Below are 26228 nucleotides of genomic sequence, written 5' to 3'. Positions count from 1 at the left end.
GTCTTCTTTAGAAACATATGTAAAACTCATTTTCGAAGAGGTTCGACATGTGACTCATTCCCCTTAATCATGTCACATTTTGTTTGTAGGTTTGCTCTTTTCTCCGCAATTTGTTGCTGTGTTGTTGTTTTTTCAGCAAAAGTATGTTGCAGTAAAATGGTTGATGAGGGGGTGATAGAGTTACGCAATCTAATGTTCAGATATCATTAGGCCCATTTTATTAGAAAATAGATTGGTATATATTTTACCTTCATGCAAATTAATTGCTAAGTTTTATGTAAAAAGAAGCTATGTTTTTGCTATTCAAAAATGCCTATATAGAGGTTGTAATATGGGTGGTTGTGAAGAAATTTCAACCAAAAGGCCATTTATTCTGTATCAGAAAAAGACACTTGAGTTTCTCTATTACATAGTTATCATAGGCAATGGCACCATAGACATTGTATGTTCTATTTTTAGAAAAAGACTCTGGTCACTATAAAATGGACATAGTTATCATAGGCAATGCAACCATAGACATTGTATGTTCCATTTTTAGAAAAAGACTCTTGTCACTATAAAATGGACCAAATTGACAATGTCAAAAAGTTAGGCATTTTAGACCTAAGTTATACATGTTATATAGCTACGCAGATTTATTTTTCTACTGTGAACAAATATACCAAAATACTAGGTGATCTTAAAATTAAGCTGAGCAAAATGTAGCTGATGATATTAATGAAAAGATCAACTAAGTTTTGATCACCATTAATCGAAACGCGTCCTATGATAGCTTTCTATAGTTTCTCAAAGATATCTGAACATTAGATTGTGTAACTCTATCACCCCCTCACCACAACTCTATCACTCCCCCCACCACCACCACCATACATGGATACTGTTGCCAATACATGAAAGCAAGGTAGAATCAAGGTATATTAATGAACTCTTCTAGAAGTAATACATTTCACTATGACTATTTCAACATTTTCTGTGAGTGGGCACACAGCACAGTGTCGACTTCCTATTCGATAAATATAAATTTAATACTCCGTTGGTGAGCGACGGGCGACTGGTATTTCACGAACGCAAGAAAAGGAGTTCTATCTGATTGGCTAGCAATCGATCGCTTAGGTCGCTTAGTAGTCAACTACAAACTCAAAACTGAGCATCGTATTCAATTCGATTGAAATCGATATTCTATTATTGCCGTAGATAAAGAGAGTGATAGTGTGTCAATAATGTACATTGTATTGCAGCTGGATTTTACATGCATTCTTTTATATACATTTTTTCTCAAAGAGTTGAATATGATCAAAATTTTTACTCAGGATTTCAAATTTTTACCCGCAAATTGCAGTTAAACATATCCACAGCAAAATACCGGTCCTCACTAATTAGTGTATTTAATTTCCAGTTAGTGTATTTAAGATAAAACCTGACAACAAATAAAATTTTCTTGCAATAGAAATATCATATGGGATACTGATATGGTAGGCCGCAACCACCACAACGTGGAGCTGGATATACGCGTAGCTGACTTGTTGCTCCGTGGAGCCAAATTGACCAATCATGATCATGTTTTCATTACTCCGAGAGTTTTTCATTACTCGGAGGTAAAACTGACTAATTAAGTACGACTTACTCATTACGTGAAGCGAATTTATTCATTAAGAATTTGCCAGACGAGCGTCACGTAGTTGCAAGATATCCTCGGTCACGAAAGTTATGATTCAAAAAGTAGTTTATGAAAAGTACGAACTGACTTATTATTAAGATGGACATGCACTCATAAGAAACTCATACAGTATTGTACATAACTATATAGCTAGGCAGAGTGGTGGTAAACTATGCACACAGTTCTGCGATCTGCAGTGTATCGCCGAGCTAATTTGTATAACTTGCGCGTATCCCTGCGAATTCGACCTTCAGCAAACTGCAAACCAGTTCGGATTTACTTTATATACTAGTAGTAGGCCATACATACTGTAGTTACTGTCCGCTTTTCCTATACACAATACTCAGTGCGCTCACCATTGACGCGTGACCTCTACAAATAGTGTATGTTAGAAGTATAGGCCATTGCCTAGTTGACGCCACTACTGTGTAAAAAATAACCGCCAATATTTAAAGTATTCTCTGAAATTCTAGAAAATATAGTTTTGTAACATGTCCTAAATTTTAGCTAATTTAGGTGTTTGGAAATATTGGTACTTTTGTACCAAAAATATGAAGAAATTATTTCTAAACCGTGTTAAGTCATTAAGCTTCTCATTCAAGAACGCTGGTTAACAATAAGCAGACTATTGTCTCATTTCGTAAACAAAAGCCCACAGTATTGTTACCTTTATGTTAATTTATAATCGTTCACCCAACTGAAACTATAATACCAGCTCATTGCTCATTGCACAGGTAAAACAGACACAAGTGCAGTGTGTATTTAACCAGAGAAGATCTGATGTAACATAGTTGAGCCGCTTTTCATTGAGTGTTATCTTGGTTTAATAGCTTTTAATAGGGTTTAAGTCCTTCAAAGGTCGTGGTGAATTCTACTGTAGACATGACTGCATCATGATTATTTTTAAGTCAACAACATTCAACAATATGATCACCGTGATAGTATGAGAGTATCAGTACCGTGGGTGTCAGTGATCCTGGCCTGACACAGTAGACAAACAAACAAACAAACACGCCACACACATGACACATGCATGCAAGGTAACATTGACTATACACTAATCAAACAATGGTATTGATCCTGTACAACTGGTCGTGGTTTATTTACAATCGATTCATTTAAAATCCCCATAGTAAACATTAATTTTGGCAAGAGTTTTCTCTCTGGAACGAGGATGCATCCACTGGCTCCGCGTAATGAAAAGATCTAACATGATTGGTCAATTTAGCTCCGGCGAAAAAGTAAGCTACGCGAGCAGCTCCATCGTTAGGCGGTTACGGCCAGCCATATATTGATCATGCGAAAATCGTAAAACATAGAATAGAAACAGTGTGGCAGGCGCTCAAAATCTCAAATTGTATGCTTAGCCTGAGTTGCACGGCCTATCTCGTATAAAATCACCATGCGTAGTTGTTGAAAAACGTGAGGATTCATCGTACTATCACGGCAATTTTTAACACGAAGATATAGGGATGATGACGGTGTGCACAGGTCTGTTCTACTGCCCCATGGGTTTTCTCTTAACATTTATTCTGGTCAGGTCAAGAACTTTCTGCCATTTTGGTCCAGTACAAGTTCTTGCTACTGGTATGACAAAACCCAGTACTACCTGCCAGGCAGAGGGAGTGAAGGTATATACCTGCTGGTCATCCCACAATAGTTATAATTGAAGACCAAATTAAAAAGACTAGTTTGCATCTGACGTCATGGCAAAGGCACGATGCATAGAATAGGCTCACTTAATATCCATAATAAAAATGAAAAGCATGATGATTTTTGATTTGTGTGTGAGTGCACACCAACATAGAGAAGGCAGAAAATAAGTGCAAAAAAGGTGTTTTTTAACTCTCTCTAAGCGGGTGTTGACTGCAGACTTGTTTTAAAAATTCAAAAAAATTCAAAAATGTAAATTGTCATGGCCATGTAGAATCAGCATGAAAGTAATTGAAAGATGCATTAAAATGAGTACAAACAAGCCTAGTATTGGTTCAGTGGTTCTTGAAATAGCTCTTGATATTTTGAGAAAATAACAAATTTGGACTTTTTATGTTTATGTTGAAGACTATTCGCTACTTGCACGGTTCCGCCATTATGCACTATGTGCGGGGAGAGCCTCGAAATGGCAGCATACATGAAAGGAAGAATTATGTAACCTTACACAGAACGTTATGACTAGTTCAATTCCCATTCATGTATGCTGCCAGTTCGAGGCTCTCCCCGCACATAGTGCATAATGGCGAACTGCAAGTAGCGTAATGGCTAGCAGACAGAGCATTAATATTTACAGTTCATTCACCTGAGATGCTTGAACAAGTGACATATGGCATCCAATGCAGTGAAAAGTTCCTCCATTCATCATTGGGCTATCCCATTTAAAATCCACACTTCCCCTGTTGAAGATTTAGCTAAAGTCTGTCACAGAGAGGGATTCAATTTTGAATAGAATAGACAATTTGGTAACTTCCATTTGAACTACTCACTCCAGTTGTGGAAGATATAGGTAAAGTCTTAATACAGGGGGAGTATGGGTTTCAAAAATAATGATTAACTCTGACCAATTACATTTGAAAAACATACTCCTCCTAAGGAAGATATTTCCAAAATCATCCACAGGGAGAGTGTGGATTTCAACTGGAATAGCCCATTAGCATCTCAATGTTAATTAGAAAATGACATGAGTTAACTCAAATTTTCTATGATTGTATTAAACTGCAGAAAATCAATTCTGTAAAACTAAAAGGAAAGCAGCAGCAACAGATCATATATCACACATCATTTTGCTGTCTTCTAAAAATAACATTCTCGATAACACAATTATTACTATCTTTTCAAACTTGCAGCTCAGACATGACTCCTTCCAGCTCTGAAGATACTAGCCAAGTCATTGTAGACCTTACTCTCTATTGCAAATGCCACCACTGAAGATAGTATCTTACACACACTTTTGCTTCAAGCAGGCAGTTTATAGTTCAAAGTACAAATTGTATAATTTATAAATAAACTACTACATGACACACATCTATCAGTGAAGCATGCACATAATGTGGGAATTTTATGAAAAACAAATTGCACACTTTTAATTTGTGGGCATTTCTGTAAAACAGGTATTTGCATCAGGGTTTAAATCTAGTTTGTGGAGAAAGTGCTCATTTGCTATACTGTCAGCTATAATAACCTGATATCCTTTTGCTATCTACTGTAGATAGCTTAAATTGCAGGAATCGCACAATTTCCAAAAATTGCAAAAAAAAGTCTGTACGCAAAAATAACAGTGGATACAGTAGTGGTTGCCACCCCAACTATAACCCTAATCCTTACCTCTTAATCCTACCCTGACTCTAATCCTAACCCAAATCCTAATCCTTAACCATAACCCTAATCCTACACCCTACTCTAATCTAATAACATGACAATATCTTGTTTCTCATAAATGTTAGTGCCAATGCATAGTGGTTGCAACTTCATCCTAACCCTAATCTAAAGCCACGATTTCTCCGTGATACAGAAAAACAGAAAATTCATGGAATTCAGGGTTTGCTCACAGACATTTTAAAATGCCACAAAATAGTGAAAAACATGTAAAATATTTAACTTTTCTGTTGATTTGCAAAAGAAAACAAAGAAAAGTGATTTATTAGCAGTAATGAACCATTAAACAATCCATTCTAGCGTTAATTCTAGGCCTACAATTGCGATGTTGAGGGATACTATACAGTAAACGGTAACACAAAATACACTTTTGAAACATGTTTGTTTTCACTTTTCAGTGCTTTATATTGGAAAATGGAAAATCGTGGAAATCATCCAATTTGTAACACAGATTTTAAATTTTGTAACACGGAGAAATCATGGCTCTACCCTAATCCTTACCACTGAACCACTCTAATCCTTACCCTAAAAGCTAAACTAAATCCTAACCCCAATCCACATATTAACCTTAAAACCTCTTTAATGTACTGGCAGTTAATCTAACGTCCTACCAAAATGTCTGCTCTGCATGGATGGCACTAATCAGCACAACGTAGTTAATATTCCCGCTATCTACTGGAGGTAACAAACTTCATACAAGGTGCTGGGTGTTGATAGAATTTCTGTGTTATTGCTATTTCATGCTCTACTAATGGAGTTTATTAGTATTCAGGACAACTCAAGATTAATATTTTATATATAGTAGCACACCGCCTGTGGCATAAATGTAAACTTATATAACAGCAATACAGCTGTGGCGCCTATATTACATTGTCTAGAGTGTAATATTATTCACATGCTTGTAAAAATGGAGAATTATGTTTTTCTTCAAATAAACTCTCCCTCAAGGGGACAACTTATGCAATAGCTATTTATTCAATAATGTGACAGAAAAAGACTCAAAAGCAATTATAAAATTCTTTGAATGGTAAGAATCATTTCCTGCAGATGAACTTCATGTAAGTGTTCGCTTTTACAATGGTTTTATTTTTGCAAAATTTGTGAAAAGAGGCTAGGTCACAAATTTACCAATACCAAATATGAAATTTTGTCATAAAATAACTATTATTATTCAATGATCCCAGCAAAAGTGTGAAAAATAAAAATAAAAATAAAAATATTATACATGAATCATTTTTGAAAACTTCTCAAGCTAACATTCTTGATATCACAAGTATTGCTGACAGCAATCATGCCAAAATGTCTGTTCTGCATGAATTGCCCAGGATGGTCGCTCCCATTGTGGCCTGTACACCATCCGCGAGAATGAACTTTTGAAAAGCACCCTAAACAAGGATTTGTCTTGGCCAAAAACGATACCCTAAACCGTAATATCGCCTGTTTTCACACCCTAACAGGAATTTTATTCCTAATTGCATCAAATTTCATAGCCTAAAGAAGGATTGCTGTGCTATTTCACGCCCTAAACATGAATCACATTCTCCAGGATTTTCGGGAAAATTTAAAATTTCCACCACAAATTTCTTTTTACATGCTTTTTGAAGATCATTTCCCCTTTCATATTTATCTCTCGATATATCCAATTTACATATACCCTTGTATTAGCACATTGCAATTTTGCTACCCTTTTTCCAATTGTTCATGTTTTTGACACCGAAACACTATAAACGCCAGACAGCCTACCCTCGAAAACTACCCTTTTTTCTCATGGATGGTGTACAGGCCACAATGGGAATGACCCCTCCTCCCCGATGAATTGGACATAAATCAACATGGTGTAGTTAATATTCTTGTATCTACTGGAGGTAACAAAATTCTAAGGTAGTACAAGATATAATTTCTGTATTATTGCTATTTCATGCGCTACTAATGGAGCCAAAGATTATTAGTATTCAGGACAACTCCAGATTAATATTTTATAATAGTAGCACACCGTCTGTGGCATAAGTGTAAAAATATATAACAGCAACACAGATGAGGTGCCTATATTACACTGTCTAGTCTGTAATATTATTCTTATGCTTTTAAAAAATGCAAAATCCATATAAAATTTCCCTCAAGGGGACAAACTTATGTAATAATGACTTAGGCAGTTTTGTTATGAGGGTGATGTTATGTAATAGTTGTTTTATGCAATAATGCAATAGTACCTGACTCAAAATTATAAAAATTATTTTGGTGGTCCCAACTATTACTATTGTTTTTAAACATAAATTTTGCAAGAGTCATTTCTGGTAGATGAACCGCTTTAAAATTATACATGAATCAATTTTGGTACTTCAAATTTGAGAAAAAATGAGAAATTACCTTCAAAATGTGTGTATTCATCTGACAAATTTGTCATCTTTGCAGTTTGTTTACATAATTGTTTCAAAATACCATTTCTGTATAATTTCATACATTTGCTACATAATCATATTAACAATTTCATGGTCACACTTTTTGCAAGGTATGCGCCCATTTTTTTGAAATTTGCTTCTTCGGACCAAAATTTATTGTACTTAAAATTGATATTGTCTCAGTAACTAAATTTTATTGAGATATTCCAGTTGAAATCCAAACACCCACTATGGAAGACATCACCTTAATCTCTCACATAGGGGTGTAAATTTGAAATGGAGTCACCCCTAGGTAACCCCATTTGAAATTCACACTCCCTGTGTAGAAGATTAAGATCATGTCTACCAAAGGGGGTGTATGAATTTCAACTGGAATACCCCATTCAGATGGGTACCACTATGTATATATTTGTGTCGTGAACCAGACTGTTAATTGCTGAATTGACTACACTGTTGTCATTACAAGGTTCTGCATGGTAGCATGCCGTCCATTAACTCAAAAGCAATTACAAAATCAGCCCTTAATATCACTATACTATACTATGAGGCAAAATACTCTCATTCTCATTGGCACAGTTCAATACTATCCATTCAACATCCAGAGCACAAATAGTGACTTTGTGTTGTGGAGTATGCATTTTATCTCCAACATATGCAAAGTTCATTCTATGAATGTATAACTATATCCAGTTTAAAGAACTGTGTACTGGTAGATGCACATAATTGTAAATTACAAGTAAGATTATCTTGCGCATTGGTTTCTTCACAAAGTCAGGCTTTTAACCAATACAACCTTACTAACAAAATATAATGTAGAAATATGATTTAAATATCACGATATTATTAAATATATGAAACTCACAGTAGAATACATTTTTTAAAAGCAGAAATTGATCGTGCAAAATGATAGAAATCACACCGTCAATGAGATCAAATTTTCTTCCACAAGAATACGTAATGTTATATTCTGTTATATAAACTTGATTTTTGATATGTGGCGATTTAATATAATGTTTGGACAAGTTTAGAAATAATATGCATTAAAAATTTCATCCATGCATCAAAAATGAGTTCTTAACCACTGCAGAATTTGCTTGGTCATGGGTTTAATAAACACTGGGGTATTTCAGTTGAAATCCATACCCCCTATGGAATACATAACCTTAATCTCCCACACAGGGGTGTAGATTTCAAATGTGGTTACCTGAATGAGTGATTCCATTTGAAATATACACCCCTTGTGTGATAGATTAAGGTCATGTCTTCCATAGCAGGTGTGTGGATTTCAACTGCAATAGCCCATTGCTATTGAAATATGACTTTTAAGTGACTTTAAAAAGTGATTTATTATGCATGGGCGTTTGAATATACAGGGTGAGTCAAAAAAAGTGCAATAGAGAAAATAATCCCTTTTTATTTAAGAACCGAGTTGAATCTTTTAGGTTTTAAAACATTTTATATATGATATATCCAATAGTGACCTTGTGTGAAAAAACCAAGGAATTAGCATTTACCGTTTTGATTTTATGACACGTTTTATAGTGATACCCAATTTCAATGTTTGTCCAAGAGACATCTAAAATTTGAATGTCAGCCCACTCTGTGTAAGGCAGATATGGAACAACTGCCACATTGGCATTGAAATAAAATGGAACACCCAAAGTTTTATTGCCCTTGGTCTACTTTAAGGAGAAGAAACATTCTTTGTTGTTATTTTCAATTTACCTTTACTTTAAAGATGTTTATTCTCTATCAAAAACATGCAAATTTTTAGGCGGGTTTTTCAAATGTCAAAATGAAATGCGCGCAAATTGAAGTGGAGTGAATTACAAAATATCCAGTAAGTTGGACATATTGGGATTATAAATACACTTGAGTTGGAGTCGAGTGAGGTATGAAGGACTTAAAGTAATGTTAGAAAGTTTGTTTGAATAGAAAAAAGAAATTAAAATAAGGCAAAAATCAACCTTATTTAAGTCAGAGCTGGTGCCTTTACCTTGCATTGTGTGCTCTCATTCAGAATACATGGTACCTCGTGGACAAATAACGAAATTGGGTATCGCAGCAAAAGGACTCATAAATATTAAACGGTAGTCGCGATTCACTTCATATTTTCAAAGAAGGTGGCTATTGAGTGTGGCATTTATAGACTTTTTCAATAATGGGAAAGTTCGACTTGACTCTTGCATAAATATCGATTCTTTGTTCTATTGCACTTTTTTTGACTCACCCTGTATGTGACATGATCAAGAGGAATGAGTCGGATGTCGTTAATATTGTTTTTGAGATATTGGCAAAAACAGTGTTCAAATTCTTTTGTTTTATATTGTTTTCAGCCATTGATTAATTGCTCATAACTCGGTAACCAGATGTCCAATTTTGATAGGGTTTGCATCAAAATGTAGCATTCATAAACTGCCAGAAAATGATGTAAAAAACTTCTAATTGAAAATTGCCGACATCTGACTCATTCCCCTTGATCATGTCACATATGAAGATGATATCTTGTAAATTATTTAGTTAAACTTTGATGGGATTTTCAACATATTCAAGACTGTCAAATTGATGATAATTATACAAAATTGATAGATGCAAGATTGATTATTATAAAGCTTGATGATGACAAATGATATCGTTTGCTTCCCTCCATCACATGATCAGTTCAGATGCAAAATGCTGTATCCATTTTTCCCTAGTATTATTATATCGACAAATCCAATTTCATGCATTTCATTCATTGGCAGCCATAGCTGGCCATGTCCCATCCCAGTTTACAACACAATACAATATAAGATTGATTTTTATGCAGCTTTAATCCACCATGACCCAATTGGGCAGTTACAACGCCAGTTTGGGACAATGGACGAATGAACTCTGTCCATCACTTGGCTTCTAAGGCGTTGGTGGCCTTAACGCAAAAAATGGCATATATCGCATTTTGTATCTAACTCTTCTTCACATATATAGTACAACTTACCTCAGCATTAGATCCATCTTCTTCAATTATCGTATTATCTTTGCTGAAAGCTGTGAAAGAAACACAAAAAATGCAATGGCATTAGCTTAAAACATAAACAAGTTCATAGAAAATATAAATATCTGTATGATAGCAAGTGATGGTATTTCTATGAGTATGCAATAGGTTATCACAGTACTGGTGCAGCTGGTCCCTGTGTGAGAGGTCGAGCTTTTGTTAGATGTGTGCTTTAGCGCCAATCCGGCTTGAAATGTGGGGGGGGGGCAATCGGCCAAAATTGTCACAAAAAGTGGCTGAAAAGAACAATAAATGGGTCATTTGGGGGGACACATCCCCCTGTCTCCCCGGGATTGACGCCTAAGGATGTGTGTGTGACTTTGATGAAATATTAGGATTTGTTAAGAGGAAAAAACTGTAAACCCATAAACTGTCCATCCCTGAAGCCACATTTCCTAGAAACATTGCTTCTTACATTGATGAAACATTAGGCATTTGTTGAGAGGAAAAAACTTGTAAACCCATAAACTGTCCATTCCAGAAGCCACATTTCCCTGCACATTTCCAAAAAACGTTGCTTCTTACATTGATGAAATATTAGGCACTTGTTGAGAGGAAAAAAAACCCTGTAAACCCATAAACTGTCCATTCAAGAAGCCACATTTCCCTGCACATTTCCAAAAAACGTTGCTTCTTACATTGATAAAATATTAGGCATTTGTTGAGAGGAAAACAACCTGTAAACCCATAAACTGGCCATTCCTGAAGCCACATTTCCTAGAAACATTGCTTTTTACATTTCACACTATATATTCACTATTTTAAGCATTTGTATGGTGTGTTGGATGTATAGAGATCAGGTCTGAGGCATTTATTTTCTCCAAACATGTTAGAAAGTAAACATTTTGTAAATTTGATACACATTTCGAATAAGCAAAATATTCTGAATAAACAAAATATTTATATTAAACCTTTGACGTGTTTGAAGTCCAAACTCCTAGAGTACATTTTACTAACATTCATAATCTATTTTCTCCAAACAGGTTAAGAAGTAAACATTTTGTAAATTAGATACACATTTCAAATAAGCAAAATATTCTGAATAAACAAAATATTTATATTAAACCTTTGACGTGTTTGAAGTCCAAACTCCTAGAGTACATTTTACTAACATTCATAATCTATTTTCTCCAAACAGGTTAAGAAGTAAACATTTTGTAAATTAGATACACATTTCAAATAAACAAAATATTCTGAATAAGAAAAATATTTCTATTCAACCTTTAAAGTGTTTGAAGTCCAAACTCCTGGAGTACATTTTACTAACATTTATAATGCTTCATAAGCATCAATATCCATTGTAACTTACAATACACGTGTCCATTTCACTCAAATGATTTACGATTGGTAGGGGCCTACCCTTCGCAAGGATTAGAAAATTGTATTGGAAAAAAACGGTTAATTAACTCTTATGAACGAGCACCCGACCAATGGTGTTCGCATTATAAAAACAAAGCAGTGGAATTCAGCTAACCCAGTTAAAGACTTCCAAACATTGAGTAGCTTATTTTGCTTAGAACCTTCAGCATGTTCAATATGTTCAGGCATATTTGGCAAAAGCATCTCACCAAAAGACTACTCAGTTGAAAACGTTATATTCATTCAGCATAGGCCTAGCCTATTTAGAGAAAGATTTTGGTGGTGATTGGTGAATCATCAGGAAGGGAGGGTAGACTCCCATGAAACATGGTCCCAGCAAAAAAAGATCCGAACTTATCACCAAAAGATTTTATTAAGTTCTAGTTCGGAGTCCAAATTGATGTTTTCAAGGAAATTTTCATTTCTATGGGGGAGGGGTGGGGTTGTATGATGCTTCGTCGCTGAAGCTTAGGCTAAGTTCAATAAATAACATGTATATTGTCCCCGCCCTCACCGATTTCATGGAGATAATCAAATATTTTTCTTATTTTTCTTATTTTCTACCTTACTTTTAGTTCCAAAATAAAAGTTATGAAAAGACATCCCAGCAAACACAAAATATTTTTAAAATATTTTAAATATGTTATTTTATGGTATTTACCAAGACATACTGGTATTTTTCCACATGGTTAATTATTCCACAATCAAAACAAATTACCAGCATTTCAGGCACTTTAATATCAATGCAAAATTAAAGTATGGAACATGATCTTCATATGTGGCAATGTCTTTTTTAGAGACAGGTCTTGTTTGACATCAGAAGAATAGTCTTTAAAAAAATCTCATGCCTGCTTCCCGTTCCAGTTATCAATTAGTCCACTTATAATGTCTTCTTTTACAAGACAGGCATATTTTCTGAAAAAATTATGTCCCATATAAACACCTGGAGGTAGGCACTCGACTTTGGAAGTGACAGGGAAAGCAGTTTGAAACTAGCCCGAAAGGGGGTCTTTCGGTGAGAAGACCCCAAAAAAGGTGATCTTTCCGTGAGACTGGGGAAAATTTGAAGAAAAATAATGAAAAAATGGGGTCATTCTGTGAGAGATTATCAGAAATTTGTCAACAATTCTTGAAAAAAGGGGGTCTTTTGGAGACAGGAAAACAAGGGGATCATTGTGTGAGAGAGAGTTGAAAAATGGGGGGCAATGTGGCTGCACATCCCCATCACTATTTTTAGTGAGTGCCCCCCGGTATAAACGTTCTCCATTATATGTATGTAACAAACAAGTTCATCTTCAAGTGCAGTGTTATTGGGTATTCCAAGAGATCCAAATCCTAAAATTTAATTGAGTACATTGCTGTGAAAATCGATTTTGTCTATAGTTCTATGTTCGCATCCCTTCTTTTAAGTTCTTGAACATTAGTGCGCATTCTTAATAGTGGCAATATCAGCTCATATTTTACGGTTTTAGAAGCAATTGGTACATTTTTTCATAGAAGGGCATAGAGTAATCTGCAGCTTCCTGAATATCTTGCGACAATTCGCTACGTTCGGGTATTGCTGTGATTGGAAGAAACCTGCTGCTGTTGATGGCTTTATCATAGTAACCCCCTTCATCCTCCAACAGACTCCCTTGTAGATCAATGCGAGATCCTATCCATGTTTTCATGATGTCGCGATCCGCCGGCCATTCCAATAGACTGTCACTATACGGTATTCCAACAGCCTGACAGAATTGACTCAAAATTGAAGATGGGTTACTCTGAAGGTCATCAGCGTCTATGATGATGGGGTTAGGATCGAGATGTTCTTGAACGTACTTGAGAAGTTTAAACTGCATCTCATAGCCATTTGGCATATCTCTCTTTCTTTCTGTAGATCATTCCAATTCGTAGTATCGTTATCCACTTTGCGCATTTTGGTGACTATGCGCTTGTATGAGGGCAACACTTTATATGGATGTCGAATCAGGAAAGCGTGTCGAAATCCAGATGGAATGGTGTCATACTTCTCATCCAAGTAGGGGGCCTGGTCTCTGACCAATAACACTTTCTTTCCAGGATAATCAGCCTCCAGTTGCTGTTTTACCCATCCATAGGTACACTTGCTATCATCAATGGCATGTTCGAATATCACCTGTTGGTTTGCCGAGGCTCTCTCTATGAACTTGACAAAATCCGGATCTGGTGTCCTCCCTTCAGGACCAAAGAACATTGCACTTCCAAAAGGCTCATTAAATATTTGAATTCCATCAACGTAACTGAGGCACTTGGTAAGGGCAGTTCCTAGTGTACGAGGCACACACCATATGAATACTCTGGTCAGCCCTGCGGCTGGTCTTAGAGCATTGTTAGAAGATGACTCCATATAGACAATATCTTCAAGGCTTCTTCACTGCTGATTGATTGAGCCTATATCTTACTAGATTAAGCAATTAATGCTTTCAATTATGTTCAAAATCAAGTTAAATATGAGTATATTACACGCCGATTGGTATAGTTACATGAAGTATGGTCAATAAGCATTTTCTTATCGTCATTAAAATGACGTCCCAATGTAAGTTAACAAGAAACAGAATGCCTAGTATTTAACCTTTGATTTATAGTAAATATTGTCATTGATCGTGTACATTGTACTTTTAGAGGGCCATATTTTGCTTATCTCATTTCTCTGGTTTGCATGTCATAGCTTTTAGGGACACACCATTAGATATCAAGTGGGGGCTGGGTAGTTGGGGTTGTGACAATTTTTTTACCACCTCAGTGAATTAAAAAAGCTTTACTTCTCAGTGAGATAATTTTTACGTTTTGTAGAACCTAAATTCTTGTGTGCCATGAAAAACATCATTATTTTTAAGATAAATGAGTTCACATGGTGAGTTTTTTTAACTTTTTTAAAGGAGATCCATGTGTGAGGGATTATTTTCTTCTGAACAGACTCAATGACATGTCTGGACTTATAAGGATTTCTCACAAAAATACACACTCACATGGCTACCAGTGTGGCATAGATTAATTTTGATTATGGTTGAAATCTGTGCAAATTGCAATCTGACTACCGTATTTGATATTTCCTTGAATAGTCATCCCCTTCAATTAAACGCCCCAGCTGCCACCTTCAATTAAACGCCCCAGCCACTCCCTTCAATTAAATGCCCCAGTCGCCCCTTCAATTAAACGCCCCAGCCCCAGCCACCCCTTCAATTAAACGCCCCAGCCGCCTTTCAATTAAACGCCCAGTCGCCTTCAATTAAACGCCTAGCCGCCCTTCAATTAAACGCCCAGCTGTCCTTTCAATTAAACGCCCCAGTCGCCTTTCAATTAAACGCCCCAGTCACCCCTTCAATTAAACGCCCAGCCGCCTTTCAATCAAACGCCACAGTCGCCCCTTCAATTAAACGCCACCACCACTTTTTTTCAACCAAGATGTTTCAAAATGCTGATATTTCCATGCTACCTTGTGTAGTAAGCTTAATACCAAGGTGCACACATGGTCGATATTGGTGTTAGAAATTGGCAGAAATCTGGTCGTAAACCCAGAAGTGATATGTGACTTGCGCATTTTTCTGCACATAATTTCATTGAAGCCATGGCAGGTTTAATATAGCATCAAAGAAACGTATCTTTGACACATATTGGCTGAAGGGACTCTTCCTAAAGTTACAGGTATAAAAAGGGTATTCGTACCTTGCAAAAGGTTACATTGGTTACGAAGGATTACAAGTTCAGTGAAATACATCACAGATCTTGATTTTAAAATGAGACACTGAAGCATCTCTGGTTCCCCATTGTGCATCCCCATTGTGATTGGTACAGATTGATTAATGTTACATTTGATGAAAAAAATCAGCATTCAACATGAGCTTGACTTGAATTGTAATCCTTTATCACGAAAAACCCCTTTCTACTCAGATATACAATACAAAAGTTCCATGTTGCAGTTTGTATTGCATAGCAATTGTAAGTAAAGAAAGCATATACTTTCAGAATAGGTAACATGGTAAGCAATGCAAAGAATTAAGGAATGAGGACAATTGCTAAAAGCCTATTTTTGAAAGCCTACGTAGGCTTACCAAAAAAAGACACAATACACACAATCTGAAATAAAATCTTGCACAGAAGACATAGGCTGTCATGCAGTCGGGTTGATTAATGTTGTGTTTGAGTGAGTACAAAGTATGTGACCTATATTTTTGAAGCGTGTCTGGCATAGTTTCAAATTTTTCTGTTTCTGTTAAGATGAGACAAGATTGAGAAGAAACCAGTTTGTATCCTATTGGGCTGTTCTAGTTGAAATCCTTACACCCCCTATGAAAGACATGACCTTAATCTCCCACACAGGGGGTGTAGATTTCAAATGGAGTCACCCATTCAAGTTACCCCATTTGAAATTCACACTCCCTGTGTGGAAGATTAAGGTCGTGTATTCCATAGAGGGTGTATGGATTTCAACCGGAATAGCCTATTTAGAGCTCGGAATAATCCATAAGCATTTAAAAGCATAAATGAAATTCAACCCTTTAGGCCAAAAAATTAATCTTTTGTCTGAACGCTCCTGCACAAATTTGGTTAACATGTCCCACATGAAATATGCTGAACTATTTTTCCTGTCATAATTAAAATGAATATTTTTCATAAATGATATACAAGCATTCATAATATGGTTGTGTAGCAAATCTATTTCTATGAGCATAAAAATACTATCCTTGGCTTGTATGATATTCCCTGTATCACACTGCCATTAGATATTACCAAACAATGTAGATGCATGTTGAAATACATGCAAGTTCAATGGTAAAAACCATTATCAATTCAAAATTTTCTCAACTCATTGAGTTGTATTAAGTGCAATATCCATGGAGGTCGAACCCGAGGTCAAAAGGATGAGGTCACAGTGTTCATGATGCCACTAATAACATGTAAAAACACTGTTGATCCTTATATGAATAAGAACACCAATGGACTATGCTTTCTACACAAGTTTTTACCATTGAATTTGTATGAACCACCACACTAATTTATGCCAACTACTGAACACAGCAATAAAATCAGCCAGCCACAGTATTACACTATCTACTGAAGATAGCAATAAGATCAACTGCAGTATTGTGCTATCTACTGAAGATAGCAATAAGAACCACAGTATTATGATATCTACTGAAGATAGCAATATGTGCAACCACAGTATCATGCTACCTACTGAAGATAGCAATAAGAACAACCACAGTATTGTGCTATCTACTGAAGATAACAATAGGAACTACCATAGTATTATGTTATCTACTGAAGATAGCAATAAGAACAACCACAGTATTATGCTATATACTGAAGATACTAGGTGACAATAAGAACAACCGCAGTATTGTGCTATCTACTGAAGATAGCAATAAGAACCACAGTATTATGATATCTACTGAAGATAGCAATATGTGCAACCACAGTATCATGCTACCTACTGAAGATAGCAATAAGAACAACCACAGTATTGTGCTATCTACTGAAGATAACAATAGGAACTACCATAGTATTATGTTATCTACTGAAGATAGCAATAAGAACAACCAGTATTATGCTATATACTGAAGATACTAGGTGACACTAAGAACAACCGCAGTATTGTGCTATCTACTGAAGATAGCAATAAGAACCACAGTATTATGATATCTACTGAAGATAGCAATATGTGCAACCACAGTATCATGCTACCTACTGAAGATAGCAATAAGAACAACCACAGTATTGTGCTATCTACTGAAGATACAGGTAGCAATAAGAACAACCACAGTATTATGCTATCTACTGAAGATACAGGTAGCAATAAGAACAACCGTAGTATTATGATATCTACTGAAGATAACAATAAGAACAATCACTGTATTGTGTTATCTACTGAAGATAACAATAAGAACAACCACAGTATTGTGCTATCTACTGAAGATAGCAATAAGAACTACCACAGTATTATGCTATCTACTGAAGATAGCAATAAGAACAACCACTCCAACATGCTATATCAACTAAAGATATCAATCCGATATATAATTAGATTTATCATAATAAAAAGCTTATCCACTACTGGCATTTTCTAGAACATAATAAGCTATAAAAATTGAATACATGGTTTTTCAAATTCCACATCAAAATGATTGATGGCTTTAAAAACCTTAAAGAAACATTCAAGGGATCCATCAATTCCAAATTACAGTATTCCCCACACGTCATATTTGTGCATTTTTGGAATATTTACTAGCATAAGTAACTAAACCCTAAACTGAATAAGCTATGCACTGCATATCAATATGAGACAAATCTCTCTATGCTCAGGCATAGGGAATTCTGTGCAAATCCAATAGGAGATACAATCTCAAAGATGGACAGTTTTCGTCATTTTTTGTCGATATTTCTGAATAAAAAATGGTTTGAGGATATTTTTTTGGTTTATCAACCATTTTTGAGCAAGTTCAGAAAAGTGTACAGATTTTTTTGGTCCTAGCCAGATCTCCAGAAGTTCTTTTAAAAATAAGCAGACAAAATTAGCAAACAATCTAGAGTCACAAGTTATCAAAATAAATAAAACAGAAAACATAAAAAATATGAAACACCAGCATATTCAAACACTAAGCCGGGGGTTCTCAACTGCCGGCACCAGTGCCACATGTGGCACTTTGCATCCTTCTGTGTGGCACTCGGAAAGTGTTCAAAAACAAAGAAAATAATATGAAATATGTGCCCATTTGGCACTTCAGACCTCATCTTCCAAATTAAGCCATTATAGTTGAGAACCCCTGCACTAAACCATATTGCATTAAGAATATCAGCAAGTCACTCTAATTGCTCATAGATATTCATCTCAAAAATTGCTCTATCAGTTATGCATCAACAGAGATATCCTTTCTGTCAAACTAATCTAGAAATCTTGACATATGACAGAATAATATACATACCAGTACATGCACATGGTCACGAATTATACTACATAACAGGTTACTTTTTAATTTTTCTGGATTTGACTGTTCTGAACAAGTTTTGCAGTTTATCTTATGCATTGCATGGCTTCAAACAGCTACATATTGAAACCTATTAAAATAACTTAACCTAATTTTGAATTTTTATTGCCTGTTTAACAGTGAAAAGCATGAAAATTAACTGCTGCAAAAATTTTCCATTATACCTACTCTGTGAGTAAAATCACCTTTGAAAAGCAAGGAATAGCCTTTACACATGTTTCTCCACCTTACGTATTGAAAACCCTGTAATTAAGTATTTAATCCATATCAATAGCTAGGCACAGTCTATACTTGTTTCTTCACCTTGGGTATTGCAAATGCTATACAATTGAGTATTTAATCCATATCGTATAGCACAAATAAACGCTTGGGCTTCAGGTTTAAAGGGAAATTTAGAGTTTGGTCACAACAGATTGATACTTTTCCATACTTTCAGCTTATTGACACGTTCATATGGATTATCAATCATTGCTTCACACTTCTGCGATTTTATTTCATGAAAAAAAACCCAGATCTTTGAACAAGGTTTTATTGGGCTATTCCAGATGAAATCACATACCCCCTATGGAAGATATGACCTAAAATGCCAAAAAACAGCTGATTTTACATGATTTTTAACAAAGTGCGGGAGGGAGGGCTTCAGCCCTCATAGCCCCCACACTCCCTATGTAAGACATGATCTTAATCTTCCACATGGGGAGTGTGAATTTCAATTAGAGTCAGCTGACTGGGCTACTGTACTCCATTGGAAATCTGCACCCTGGTGATTAGGTCATGTGTTTCATAGGGGGTATATGATTTTAAATGGAATAGCCCAATAGACACTTACAAAAGGAACTACTTCAACTGTTTCTTTAATCTTAAAGCTTGAGATGTTATGTCATATCTATTAATCAATCACTTTAATAAGCAAACTACTTTGTGCAGAAAGTCTAAGCACTTCTCTTTAAGATAACTTCCAAAGAAGAAGCCACAATAATAAGTAATACTGAAATGGATCACCACGATGAAATGGAGCACTAAGCTCTTAAATAAGTAACAAAATACAGTATACCCTGGAATATTATCTTAAAGTGATGTTCACAGCTTTTGTGGAGTGGTCACCTAATTTTGTTTAAAATATCCTAATTTTGACAAAATACTGTAAAAGTGGAAATTCTTATGCAATTAATTTTGTACAATTTACCAATTTTGAACTGTTTCCCTTGTTTTTAAATTTACAATTCTAAATTTCCTTACATTAATAACCTATAACAGTATAACAAATTCCGTGAGTGCTCATTCATGCATGAAAATAACAACACAACAAAATACAGTTTCCAAAATTCCCAAAATAACAGCTTATACAGTATTTATTTTGACAAAATAGCACAATATAAATGTATCCGTCCTCTATGCATCCCTCCTCTGACATTCCAACAAGAATTAAGGTTCCGTGCCCTTATTTGCTGGTGGGAATTTTACTGGAGGGGACCTTTAGGTTGTGCCTAAAATTCCACTTATGTCAAGAGAGCCCATAGCGCCATTAGGCAAATTTTTATAGTATGTCATATCTATTAATCAATCAATCACTTTTTATAATAAGCAAAATACTTTGTGCAGAAAGTTTAAGCACTTCTCTTTAAGATAACTTCCAAAGAAGAAACTACAATAAGAAGTAATACTGAAATGGATCACCACGATGAAATGGAGCACTAAGCTCTTAAATAAGTAACAAAATACAGTATACCCTGGAAAACTATCTTAAAGTGATGTTCACAGCTTTTGTGGAGTGGTCACCTGATTTTGTTTAAAATATCTTTTTACCCTTAGACAGAGAAACCTAAAACGCACAAAGATGCCAAAATATGCTATTCATGTTGGTAATCAAACAAGACAACCATTTATTGACTTTTGTTTTTTAGACCATTACCAAGTACCTATATGATCTCAGCCGTAAACTATAGGCCTATAGCCATATAAAGCCAGGAAAATTGAGATGCCAGCGATAACCGAATCATGTTTTATATTCTAAATTAACATATAACAAAAGAAATATATTCATGCATTGTTATTGTTATATATTAAATTCCTTCTATGAACTGCGTTCTAACGTAAAAATTAACGTAGTACAAACATTTCCACTTTTACAGTAGTGTGGCATCCCTAAAGTAACATGAAATGGAAATTGCACCAACATACATGTTATTTTCGCGCGAGTTTTATTTTCACATATTTCGTAAGTGGATGCGCAGGCGTGAAAATAGCAACACACCAAAATACAGTTTTTATACAAAGTTACTTTATATATAAATTCCAAGAAATAAACAACTTGTAGTTTCCAAAAATCCCAAACTCACAAAAAATTCTGTACGCAAAAATAACAGCATGATATACAGTACTACAGTATAAGTGGTAATTTTTGCGAGGGTTTTATTTTCATGGATTTTGCGATTGGAGTGCCATCAGCAAAATTACCACATCATGAATGTATAATGTATTGCAAGTATTGGGCAAGACTAGGCAATCGCGAAAATTACAATTGAAAAGATGTCTCTCTCACTCCAATTCATGAAAATAACTGTATGCAAAATTCAGCACAATATTAATACATCCGAAGTCATATCATTTGTGTCTTTCCATTTACTAATTTTGATTGAAAACAATCTTGATCTGTTATAGAATATTTGATATTTTGTATAAATTATATTATATAGAATAGAAATAATATATCCACAGGAGTCAACTCACATGGTGGGCATCACTTTAAGTCAATAAATCCAGCATCAGTTGTATAAGTGGCCTCTCCAGTAAACTCACTGTTTGTATTTTAAGTAGATCAGCTTTTTAATATGCCGGAGGATATTTAGTATATACGGAAAGTCTGGTGGTTTACTATATATACTATGCAACAACTACTTGTGGCCTTATACTTACATGTGCATATGTACAGTGAAATCCTAGTTGATTCAGCCTGTGAAATGACATTTATGTAGAAATAGAAGGGGAGCATGTATTAATGGTGGTGTGTGTTTGGCATGAATTGAACACATTGGTTATCTAATAGATCTTGTACAGTATTCAAGTTGTACAAAAATGTGTTTTTCTAGTATTTTCTTTTAAGAATTGTGTGACCTCATCCGAGTTGTAAGTGCATTACCCTATAGAGGTCAAAAGGATGCAGTAACAGTGTTCTTGATGTTAAAAACATTGTTGTTCCTTAGCAATAACACTAATATACTATGCATTAAGACAGCAATAATATTAACCACAGCAGAAAAGGATGAGGTTACTGTGTTCATGATGTTACTTGGTATTTAAAAACACTGTTGTTCCTTATAGCAATAAGAATACTATGCTTTCTACAGATGACAGCAATAATATCAAGAACAGCAGTACTTGTATTATGAACCACCACACTATCTAATGAATATGTCAATGCTATCTACTGAAGATACCAGTAATAACAACCACAGTATTATACTATCTTCTGAAGATAACAACAATAAAAATCACAATATTATGCTATCTACTGAAGATAGCAGTTAATACAAACAACCACTGTATTATGTTATCTACTGACGATAGTAACAATCAACCACTGTATTATGCTATCTACTGAAGATAGCAACACAATCAACCCCAGTATTATGCTATCCACTGAAGATAGCAATACAATCAACCACTGTATTATGCTATCTACTGAAGATAGCAATACAATCAACCACAGTATTATGCTATCTACTGAAGATAGCTACGCAATCAACCACAGTATTATGCTATCTAATGAAGATAGCAACACAATCAACCACAATATTATGCTATCTACTGAAGATAGCAACACAATCAACCACGATATTATGCTATCTACTGAAGGTAGCAACACAATCAACCACGATATTATGCTATCTACTGAAGGTAGCAATACAATCAACCACAGTATTATGCTATCTACTGAAGATAGCAACAAAATCAATCACAGTATTATGCTATCTACTGAAGGTAACAATAATAGCAACCACAACATACTATTTACTGAAGATAGCAATACAAACATCCACAGTATTATGCTATCTACTAAAGATAGCAATACAGTATTGTGCTATCTACTGAAGATAGCAATGAACTCAATCACAGTATTATACTCTCTACTGAAGATAACAATAATAGCAACTACAATATTATGCTATCTACTGAAGATATCAATACAAACATCCACAGTACTATATTATGTTATATACTTCATTAATATATTCTTGTTCATTGATTGGTTAAAAGTGGATCACATGACCAAAAATAGTTCTACCATCAGTACTCCTATCCGTAAATAGTACCTCTAAGCCGTATATAGTATCTGCAATGTCCCGGACGAGCCGTAAATAGTACCTCCAAGCCGTAAATAGTACTTTTGACCATGCCTTCCGCGCGTGTGCATTTGATGCGAGGAACAGTTCACGCACACGAAACTGCCATAGCGTGATTTCGCGCTGCTGTAATTGGTTAGCCCGATTTTAGCCTATTCGATTTTTTTTTGAAGGGCAAAATATAGGTTGTGCTTAAATTGGTCGTGCTGTTCACTCAGGATAGAAGCTGGAGAGTCAAAACGTCAAATATTTTTCTTTTAACCAATCAATGAACAAAGAACATATTAATGAAGTATATAAAACAAATATATACTGCTTTTATTGAAAGTTCTGGTTAAAACTATGGTCCCTCGTTGAGATCAATTAATACTATTTTCCTTCGGGCTGCGCCTCAGGAAAATAGTACTATTGATCTCACCTCGGGCCCATAGTTTTAACCAGAACCTCTCATGGCAGTATATATTTGTATACTATCTACTGAAGATAGCAATGAAATCAATCACAGTATTAGCTATTTACTGAAGATATCTATTCAATCAACCACTGTATTATGATATCTACTGAAGATAGCACAATACTGAAGATATATAGCAATAAAATCAATCACAGTATTATATGTGATGCGATCAAGCAAGATCAGTCGGATGTCGGGAATATTGATTCTAAGAATGGCTCATGTAATGAAATTGAAAACTGACTTATGATTTTGACCGACATTAGACCCATTTAGCTTGATCACATCAAATATGCTATCTGAAGATAGCAATAAGATCAATCACAGTATTATGCTATCTACTGAAGATAGCAATACAAACAACCACAGCATTATGATATCTACTGAAGATAGCAATAAGATCAATTACAATATTATATTATCTACTGAAGATAGCAATACAAACAACCAAATGTTCAATGCAAAATGTATATGTATAAAGGTTTTTCTGTCCATCAACACCATTTTACACCCATCAGCACCAAAATTCAAAATGGCTGCTACCAGACCAAACAAGTGTTTACGTCAACTACGCATCTTGTTTTGGGATATCTCTGAGTGCAATATCCTGTTTGACAAGCATGGGAGCCTAACTAGGGGCCACAGACAATAAATTGCAACCCAATTAGATTATTATGTTGATTCAGGAAGAGAGGCAAGTGTGGTCCCCTGTTCCAAAAGCTAAAAGATGATGGTGGTGTGTGTTCAGTACTACTATGAATTTTCAGTAAATTCAAATAAATTTGTTATAATTATCAAATTATGTACCTGTGTTATTTTAGCCCTATGGGCACTGCTGCCCTTTTTAATACAGAATTGGTTAATCACATGATATAATCATCTGTGAGTATAAACCAATCAAAATAGAGGCCTGTAGCTTAGGTCTCTTAAAGCAATTTTAAGCTTAATCAAACTTTTGACCCATGATTGATATCCCCAACCCCAATGAAATTTATTAAAGGCCTCACTAGCAAAATAGGGACATATGAATGTGGTTCAATGCCCAATACAGCGTGGTGATGAAGTCATCATTCAAGTATTTCTATATTTATGACTGTTTTAACTTAGCTATCACACTTTGCAATGACATGAATGATAAATACATACATGTGTACATCTTGGCATCGGAACTTGACATCTGGATCAAGTACATTCAACATGTTCAATGGCTACAAAGTATATTCTTGAAACATTGGGATATTCCAATTGAATTCCACACACTCTCTATGGAAGACACAACCTTAATCTCCCACACAGGGGTGTAGATTTCAAATGGAGTCACCCATTCAGGTAACCCCATTTGAAATTCACACACCCAGTGTGGAAGATTAACATGATTAAGGTCATGTCTTCCATAGGGGGTGTATAGATTTCAACTGGAATAGCCCATGTTTGCATGTCTGTTATGTTGTGTAGAAAGTCATAATGTAAAGCCATGATTTCTCTGTGATACGGAAAAACAGAGAAATTCACAGAATTCAGGGTTTGCTCACAGAAATTTGAAAATGTCACAAAATATTGAAAAACTGTGTAAAATGTCTAACTTTTGTGTTGATTTTCAAAATAAAACAAAGAAATGTGATTATTTAGCAGTAATCAACCATTAAACAATCCATTCTAGCATTAATTCTAGGCCTAAGATGGCTATGTTGAGGGGATACTACAGTAAACGGAACACAAAATACACTTTTAAAACATGTTTGTTTTCACTTTTCAGTGCTTTATATTGGAAAACAGAAAATCACAGAATCGTCCAATTTGTAACACGGATTTTAAATTTTGTAACACGAAAAAATCGTGGCTTTATCATAATGCCTGTATGATCAATATGGTTGTATTATATTTTTGTATTTGTGAATTGCTTAAAATACATTGCCTGAAATCATCCAGGATGTAAAATGTGCTTACATAGCATTGCCTGACTTTACTATTATAGTCATAGGCATAACTATTTAGTGCATGGTAGTTTTGACTTTTGACTATGAATTGGTATAGTGAATGTTCCGCTATCTAATTAATTGGGTCCTAAAAAGTTAATTGGGTACTCAAAAAGCATAAATAAGGAAAATATAATACAAAATTCAGGTAAAAAGTGACCATTATGTGTTTATTTGTGCATTTTGGGGCACTATCCTACCTCAGATTTCATTTCATTCAGGTTTTGTCTACATTTTGTTGGCATTATTCATCATAGTCATTTTGGTGCCTACTAGTTGACAGCAAAAAGGTTGTGCAATCCTATTGGTATTCACCAGTAATTCACTGGTATAAATGTAGCATTTGACATTCTTCTTTCTATCACTTTCAAACATCCCCAAAAGCCCCACAGAATTGGTATGATATAGCTGTAGTGCATAATACTGTGAAACACTCTGCAATGGGATTCAAAATTTGCTGCTCACATGGTGCACAGAGATGATGTTGCCAGGTTTGTGTAGAGATTTCCCCACATGCATCAACAAACTGTCTTACATACATCGGTTCTTCGCTTCCAAATGCATCATACTTGGTCTTGTATAAATATATTCAACTCCAGTACTGTAAAAGTAGTTATTTTCACGTGTGTA

The 26228-nt window shown here is 35.1% G+C and overlaps 1 protein-coding gene and 1 long non-coding RNA gene across 2 annotated transcripts in view; both read right to left on the bottom strand.

Moving 5' to 3' along the window:
• The window catches only part of LOC140168177 (uncharacterized), a 156340-nt gene that overhangs the window by 126036 nt on the left and 4076 nt on the right, over positions 1-26228 (bottom strand). The window contains exon 2 of the long non-coding RNA XR_011861155.1: positions 10403-10452. This is a non-coding gene — a long non-coding RNA (uncharacterized lncRNA). The remainder of the gene's footprint in view (positions 1-10402; positions 10453-26228) is intronic.
• LOC140168710 (uncharacterized) lies at positions 13279-14186 on the bottom strand. The gene is made up of 2 exons (XM_072192120.1): positions 13728-14186; positions 13279-13683 (listed from the first exon to the last, which is right to left on the bottom strand). The coding sequence occupies exons 1-2, from the start codon at positions 14184-14186 to the stop codon at positions 13279-13281; spliced, it is 864 nt and encodes a 287-aa protein (XP_072048221.1).

This window comes from Amphiura filiformis, chromosome 13, assembly GCF_039555335.1.
Source record: "Amphiura filiformis chromosome 13, Afil_fr2py, whole genome shotgun sequence".
In the NCBI taxonomy this organism is placed as follows: Eukaryota; Metazoa; Echinodermata; class Ophiuroidea; order Amphilepidida; family Amphiuridae; genus Amphiura; species Amphiura filiformis.
The sequence above is the reverse complement of the archived record's forward strand: the minus strand, read 5'-3'. Positions and strand labels throughout refer to the sequence as shown.